At 39.0% G+C, this 8,165-nt stretch overlaps 1 protein-coding gene across 2 annotated transcripts; it reads right to left on the reverse strand.

Annotated features, from left to right (window-relative positions):
- Nucleotides 1-2,634: 2,634 nt before the first annotated feature.
- On the reverse strand, nt 2,635-7,865 carry LOC137949605 (NAC domain-containing protein 75-like). 2 transcript variants are annotated; one of them, XM_068795700.1, is made up of 7 exons: nt 7,809-7,865; nt 7,038-7,220; nt 6,747-6,924; nt 6,123-6,655; nt 5,069-5,332; nt 4,610-4,699; nt 2,635-3,296 (listed from the first exon to the last, which is right to left on the reverse strand). In XM_068795700.1, exons 2-7 carry the CDS (start codon nt 7,149-7,151, stop codon nt 3,210-3,212), a joined length of 1,266 nt encoding a protein of 421 aa, XP_068651801.1. In that variant the 5' UTR covers nt 7,152-7,220; nt 7,809-7,865; the 3' UTR covers nt 2,635-3,209. The 2 variants fall into 2 exon arrangements, with proteins under 2 accessions (XP_068651801.1, XP_068651799.1); XM_068795698.1 differs by lacking the exon at nt 7,809-7,865 and adding an exon at nt 7,379-7,542.
- Nucleotides 7,866-8,165: the final 300 nt, after the last annotated feature.

Genomic DNA, 8,165 nt, shown 5'->3' on the forward strand with positions numbered 1-8,165 from the left:
TGTTCATTCATGAGCTGAATTGAAGTCCGCCATCAAGCATAAAATTAAAGAACGCAAATCAAGTTTGAATTCACTTCAATCCAATTCCTGCAAATTGTTTAAACGATGTGCGAAATTCAAATATTCGTAAGTTCTCTGCATTCGTCTGTAGCTTTCCAGGAGAACCGACTTTGTGTGTAATAAAAATAACCTAATGGTTCTCTTTTCCTTTTTGGCTAAAGAGTAATCACCTTTGAACGTTCAACCAGCCTAGACATCCTTCCCCTTTCAACGGCTTTACTTAGGCCGGATTTGACTCGTCTGACTGATTCGACTCCTGCAATTCGTGGTCTCCATCTCACTCCATTTGGATCCAGCACCCAGAGTTTGTTCCCCCCTTTGGATCGTCTCTCCATCTCAAATATAAACACTCGATCAATATGAGATTATTCTAACCACCGCTCACCTCCTCCCCCTTCACCAGAAATACTCGATTGGGTCGAAGATAATCTGGACCAGATGACAAAAAACACTACCCAGTTCAATTTTTTTACGCCGGGAAAGAGGAAAAGAAAACTTGCTCAATATGCATGAGTCTGATATGCCACTTTTATCCGAAAGAAGAAAACATGGTTCCAAAAAGTACGTAAACCATGCAAAGATATGTTTGCTACTGTTAATATCTTGTTGCTCGAGTTTGATTTAATGTAGTGTAGTTTATGCGTAGAACAGAAGATCGTGAGACTTCCCTGCAAAATCACTGTACTGGAAAATGGATGTTTAAAGCGTAACTCCCAGAAAGCCAAACTATAAGGGAAAATGAAGAAACGAGGAAGTTTTAACTCTAAAAGTGGGTCTTCCTGTGAAGCAGAATCAAGAAAAAGGGAGTCCATGTTCTCTTATTCCCTCTCCCACTAACCCAATTCTGCTTGCAACTTCTTTATGCAACCAAATCTGCAGCCTAACGTTTGATACTCTTCCAAAGCATCCGTCCGCAGTCTTCCATAAAGTGAAAGAAATCAATTTCAGAATTTTTATAGTGAACGAGACAGAGCATACTTTTCTATTGCATGTGGAAATAGACACTCTCTGACATTCTATTCCCTCTGGCCCTCCTAGGTGGGGAAGATCTCTTGGTTGCAGTGAAAAGTCCCCATTCCAGTACTACGGCTCCAAATAAAGCTTAAAAAAGCTAATGTAATGCAAAAAGAGAAAGATTGAACGGATTATTCATCAGCCTCCTGCCCAGCAAGTTCTTAACAATACCACCAGAGTTAATTAGCAATCGACATTCGGGAGACAGAAGCAGCTAGTTTGGTTGGTAGTCCACCACCAGCAATTGTTTCTCTCTATTTCCTTCACCTTATTTTCTGGTTCCACTTATTCAATGAACTACTACACTGGTTAATCTGTGTTCTTCTCTCTTTGTTTCTTTTTCATTAAATTAACAGGAACAACTGGTTCAAGCTAGATGCCATCCCTACTGAATATTAAGGTCTACAGGGAGATGTATTTCGTATGTATGTAGCATTTTGTCAGCAGAAGCGTTTCCAAGAATTTCTCTTTCAGTGTTTCAGAAGATTCTCAATACCAAGGCTGCCTTACTTCTTAAGATGCATCTGTTCTTGATAGATCTTTTGCCTGAGTTTTCTGTGTCACTAATTAAAAGCCAGATCTAAGGTGCATCCACCCAATCGGCAATCCACATTGAGAAGAATGTCCTAACATAAATTCCATGTCAACATTTAACAAAATAGTAAACTCCAATGCAGATATCATACCTCACGAATATTTTTCTAGTCCCATCATGAATATGACATGGGAAGCTTCAGAATTACTCCAAGACTAATCAAACAACCTTACCCATTTACCTGTAGCAGAATCATGTCAGAGAACATTAGTGTTATTCATCGGAATTAATCATGGCGACTTGTTATTGTACCAAGAGGATATCTCATGCACGGAAAATCAATCGCCTTTCGTATTTATATAAGAAGACAAAGATCAGCACAAATCTTTGAGTCATTTTCACAATTTAAAGAGTATTTTATGCTCGTTCCTTGGTGCTCTTTATTCCTTAAGAAACTGCAATGAAGGTGCGTAATGCCTGAGATCAGATACCAAACCACGTTGCTGCCTTTCATGCACGTCAGATCCACCATAACGTCTCTCTCTCTCTCTTCCTCCTAAAACAAGCGCATTGCCATGCTACTGAGGAAAAGCTTGCGTTTGGAATAGAATAAAGCATAAAGAGACATTCTTTTCCGAGAAACAGAAGCTAAAGGCAATACGTAAGAATGTGAGTTCTGTTACGGAAACAGTCACTGAAGCCTAACTTCCTCTGCGCTCACATGAAGAGCAGTTTGCCGAGCTAGCTTTTATAACGTTTCTGGGTTCTCTAAAAGAAAATAAAAAATAGTTGTCTGGTCTCCCAAATTTTATCTGGGAAATCACTCGAAAAACCCACAAATTTGACACCAGAAATAATAAGATAGGGAGGTCATACGGGTCCTTTCTCATTCAGGAGCGGAAGAACTAGTTTCAATCAAGGGCTAAAATACCATTTCCATAAAAAGTTTTAACAAAGAACGCGAGATAGTGAAAATTTTGAGAGAAAATATGTTTGCTTTTATTAATACGATTTAAAGTCAAGAGTGAAGTTTTGGCATTCAAAATTGACGATGGAGTAGATCCACATAGACATCTTAACAAAGAAACAAAAAAATAACTGACTTTGAAGTCTGAACCCCCTAAAAGCTTCAGAAAACTGGACGTTTGGCGGGAACATCGGTAGCAGGAACCTTTCGGTTTATGTGTTTGAACATAAGGAAGAATAATATAAAAGGCAATAATGATAAAAAATTAAAAATAATAATAATAATAATATAAGATGGTTAAGATATAATGATGGCCGCCATGATTTTCATGCATGATATCTTGGATTTCTGCATTTGGCTTCCCTTCTACTTTCAGCAATTGCTGCTTTGCTTTTTGTGTCGTTCTCCTTTTCTTTTTGCCTTCTTGCTCTTTTTCCTCTTTTCCAACTTGGTCTATTGTACAGTTAGATCAATTGAATGAGCCATCAGAAACTTATCCAGAACCCTTCGAAGAAAGAAATGAAGAAGGCCTTGAAGCGCCTATGGCTTCTTCGCTTTTGGAAGGAGCTGCAGGGATCATTTAGAGTTCTGATGATGATGTTGGCGACTGTTTATAGTTCCTCTTCAGTGCTCCTACCCATGATGATCGGGGTTGTCAGGATCAGGCCAGAAGGAGTACTTCAGCCATTCCGCCTCTTGAGGGTTTGGCATTGATGATTCCTGCAGCAGCAAGATGTGCGTTCGTGAAATCATGAGATAGTGTAATTTTAATGCATTCGATACAGAAGTATACATGATGAATAGTAGAAATGAATCGCTTTTCCAATTCTCCCAAGTGAGTTATTTATAAAAAAGGATACATGGTTTTCCTTCGTTTTCTGTCTTTTTTTGCAAAGACCGAGATGGGTTCTTGATTTTTCTTTGGTAGATAGTCTAAAAAGGGAACCCCCACACACAAAAAAAAAAAGAAAAAAAAGCTCGACCTCCGCACTTTTTCTTGTTTCAAAAGAAACGAAAGGTTCTGTTGTCATCTTCTTTATAAAAAATGAAGGGTTCTGTTTTTTTCCTTCCGGTTCCTGCCTCTCTAACACCAGAATGACACTACAAAACATATTTCTGTTGTGCAAGAAAGTCTAAGCAACCTTGGTTTTCTGCTCCCTTTCCCATTTCCTGGTGAACAATCTTCTTGACTACCTTTGGCAAATATAATTGATCTCTTGCCCATAAAAAAAAAAAAAAAAAAAAAAAACAGAAAGTCCCAAAAACAGAAGACTTGATATTTTGGATGTGGTTGTTACATCCAATAAGAGCAAGAGACACATTTTTGTCTCTGCATTATTCCAGTCGCTCTGTCTATGAGAAAATCACCAGATCTTTTTTCCTTCCCTCCCAAGAAGATCGTATTCTGTATTTGTTTTTTCTTCTCTCATTTGCCATTCTATTTAGCAAAATCAGCATAGATGCAGATGATATCTTCACTGATATGCTGGAAGCTATCATGGGTGGCTCACGCTCTAAAAACAAGAATTAAACAACTCTGAAAGACTTGGAATTCATTAATCATGTTTCTTTTAGAAGAAAACCATGGTTTTTAAATACAAGATAGAGATTGAGCCACTAAAAGTACTATTAGCAAGCTCCAGAATCTTACTTTGGTATATGTAGGCGCTTCTCTATGATCGAATTTCCAAATTTTGTGCCAGTTTGAGGCTCATCCTGAATAAACTATTGTTATCCAGTCTCCTTTTACACTTTGTTGGCCTTGGCTTAAGTTCTACAGTATCCTACCTAGTGCTTTTATTGGACTACTACTCTGAGCAGTCATCATCACCAGAACCCACAGGAAAATGAGCAAAAGTAAAAGACTAAAAAGAGTTCTTATTATCTCTTCATCCAATGTCAAAAGAAATGTCGGGTTTGTCTTCCTTTTCAATTTCCTTTTTAAGCTTCCGCTGTAGTTTTTTTTGTCTGATCTTGGTTGTGTTTACATGGCATCCAAGTCCATAGATTTCAGAGTCAAAAGTTCAACTTACTTCTTTCATGTCAGCAGATGTGCACCCCATTATCAGTTCTTCCAGGCCTGTTGATCTTTGAGCCAGTTTATGATGGTGGTGCTGTTGAAGCTGTCATTGCAAAACCCGCCCAGTTTAAAATTAATCTATATAAGAAAATGTGAAAAAGAGGATAAAAAGAGAAAAACAGACTAAGAAACAAAGAATTTTTTTTTTTTTTCATATATCACCATTCTCCTAGTACCATTAGATTCTCTCTCCTATACAAGAACGACTGGATTAATGCTGGTTAAGATATTGGATCGAATATTTACCCTTGTCAGATAGATGACAACGGCCTACGACTCAATCGGTTATACAAGGCAAAACATTCTGTACTTTGGCCATGATCGAACCAGTAAATTTTCGGAGAAAATACTAAAATGATATTCCATTATTTTTCATATAGCAATGAAAGGTAAAACGGGAATTTGAAAGTACCTGAAATTTCTCATTTTGGAGAATTATTCTGGAGACGTGTTGATAGGGATCATCGAGAACAATGGACGTTTGGTGGAGCGGAGGAGGAGAGATGATGGCAGAAATGGGATTTGACGGCCGACTGACATGGAAGGCTGTTGTTGCAACTTGGTGGTGCTGTTGCTCATGGCTCACGTGATGTAGCCTCTCGTGCTCGTGATCTTCATGCTCCTCGCACGTGCGCGACGAGGCTTCCCTTCCCTTTGAAGCTTCTCCCACTCCCACCTGTAATGGACATGGAAAAGGAAAACAGATTATGGTTCCTTTGATTCTTCTCCTCCATGGTGAGTATTATGCGGATTTAATCGAAGGATCTCATATATTTACTGGTAATGACGTTAAGAAGATGATGAAGATGGATTTACTACACACTGCAGAGGAATTTTTGTAAGATTTTTTTCAAGTAAAAGGTAAGAAAATAACCTGGTTTTCTTTTTCTTTTTTTCCCTCAAGTTTCAAATACTTATTTTCTGGTGATGTTTAGACAATATGAAAATACCAGCAGATTCTACATTCTTGCGTTTTTGTCATTCTGTTCATACCATTTTCATCAACTTAAAGGTCTATTTTAGGTCTTCTTTCATTTTACGTGAGGTGGATGTCATTGTTATTGTTGTTGAAGTGTTATCCACTGTCACTTTGGGACCAGAAAAAACTCATCGAAACAGTTGAGTTGGCTCCATTCATGAAGTAGAAATGGGGTTGTAGTAGGGAGAAATCAGGTTTCAGATATGTAGTGTCAGACTTTTTAAGCATGGTTTTATGTTGATTGATGAAACTTAGAACTTTTAAAAAGTTTTCTTCCTTCTTCCTCGAGGTAACTTAATCTGTGGAACCAAAATTAGGGTAATGAAAAATATGAAGGAAGTCCTCGAGGTATCATATGATTGAAGTTTTGGTGTGGTCTGTTAATGGAAACCGATGTACAGAAACAGTTGGGAGAGTTTGTAGATCTTAGAGAGGGAATCTCTTTAGTTCCAACGTGTTTCTTGTAGAGAAAAGACGGAGTACTTACCTCATCAAAGCTCTTCCTAAACGGAGCAAAGCTGAAATTGTCTGCTTTCATATGCTGGATATCCATGGCGCCGTAGCTTGAAATCCCAGCCCCACTCAAGTCCTCCCTATGACCCACCTCCTTGGATGAACTGCTCCCACTGCCGCTCTCCCTCCTGTGGTCCGTGCTGTCTGCCGCTGCACTCCTGTCCCAGTTGCATTGTCGTGGTTGTGTCTGATAGAAAATCTTGGAAACCACAAGCTCACCTTCTTTCTCTTCTTCATGCTGACCCAAGTGATACTGGTGCATGACCCAGTTGGTCTTTTCAGGTTTTCTGTGTTTCCCATAGTTAGTATACAAGACTAGGATCTTCTTGCAGCCTTTTTGTTTTCCATTCACCATGACAGGCCTTGTCTTGCCCGTTTTGTGCCATCTGGTTTCACCCCCTTGCAGATCACATTCTGTTTGAATTTTCCTTCGCTTTCTTGTTCCTGTTGTGTATGCTTTCGATGGTCTGTGAAAGAAATGCCTGCTCAGACCGTCCCTCGTCACGCCTGACATAACAAAATCCAGTGAGCTCTAAGATATTAATAAGTATCAAGAAGGGGTAAAAGGAAAGGTGGAGCAATTGTTGAAGCTGCTTACCTGGAAGTTTCTCCGGGTGAGTGTAGCAAATCCCATCTTCTCCTTCTATTGTGGGGATGAACTCGTCTATCAGAGGATGCGACTTCGAATTCTCAGATTCAACCTTGGCTTCTAGGTGCTCGATCAACTCCTGATCTGTTGGATCGAACTTCACTCCAGCCGGAAGGCCCAACCAATCCTGGAGAAAAACACGAACAACTTTCATTTCTGGTGTGGAAATTATTCTATTTCACCATATATCTGGAATCGTAATGAATTGTAAATCAAAACAGTACTGAGAAGCGTCCGTACCGGCTTCCTTTCAATCTTGTGTCCGCAGCCTGGGCATTGCTTGGATCCACACAATCGATGCTCTTCGAGCTTAGCATCTATAAGATCAGAACTACTAATTGAACTATTATTCATGGCTTTTTCAGATGCAGCAAAAATTTCTTGTCATGCTTCTGGTTAAGTTCCTTTGCAGTATCCACATCTCTGTAACCCACCAAAAAATTCGTTGATGAATATAAGATTTAGAAGGAAAACTAAGAGAAAAGAAAGAAAGGAGTTTAAACTGTTCTTTGTCTTGTGAATATGATTCTTAGACAAGGAAAGAAACTAACATGGAAATGAATAGGTATCCTATGGCGTACCAAAAAATTGCTGCGTCAACACTCTCGTTAGAACCCTAGTGAGGAGTCGGACGAGAACAAGATGAGTTCAATAAAAGAGAGCAAAAAATAGATCTTCTCAATGCACAGAAAAGAACCCATGAACCACCGACTCGCTCCCTGTCGGAAATCGGATCAAAAACCGATAATTCAATGAAGCAAGAGGAGAAAAAGACTTGAAAACAAAAAAGGGAGAGCAACCCTTCAGAAACAGAAACTGCTACAAGAAAGAGAAAAGAGGCGAGAGAAGGAATAGAATAAGAAGCAGAAGAAGAGAGAAAGAAGGAAAAGAAGAAAACTGTCCCTATGAGATTGAGCTATAAACCTGCTTTAACCTAGGAAAACACCAGATTTCGCTCCACTTTAACTGAAGCCATTGAGAAAAAGGAAAAAGTGTCTCTCATACATATACCTTTTCAGTATACACTAATTTAAGCAGCGCAAGTAGACGTTTGAGAGAGAGAAGAGATTACAGAGAGGAGGAAAAACCCATTCGTCTTGTAAAGCTCCATCCCTACCTTTGTTTTCGCCTTGGCTACTAAAGCAAAAGCGAGAAACGGCCTCACAGCTGTTTCTCAGATACATTCAAAGCACCCTTCTGTACAATTATACCATTTTTAAGACGCAAATATTCATTATTGTAGTAGAAAATAATGGTACTGTTTCCGAAATAAGGTCAAGTTCATGCCCCTTAGCTGAGACTTAAAAACAGCTCATGTATTTGCAGAAAAGATTATTACGCAGATTTCCGTTTCTATTCTTAACACGG

Source organism: Aristolochia californica, unplaced genomic scaffold, assembly GCF_029961685.1.
Source record: "Aristolochia californica isolate CCGP_79_NKW_82.1479 unplaced genomic scaffold, dmAriCali1.0.hap1 SCAF_14, whole genome shotgun sequence".
NCBI lineage: Eukaryota > Viridiplantae > Streptophyta > Magnoliopsida > Piperales > Aristolochiaceae > Aristolochia > Aristolochia californica.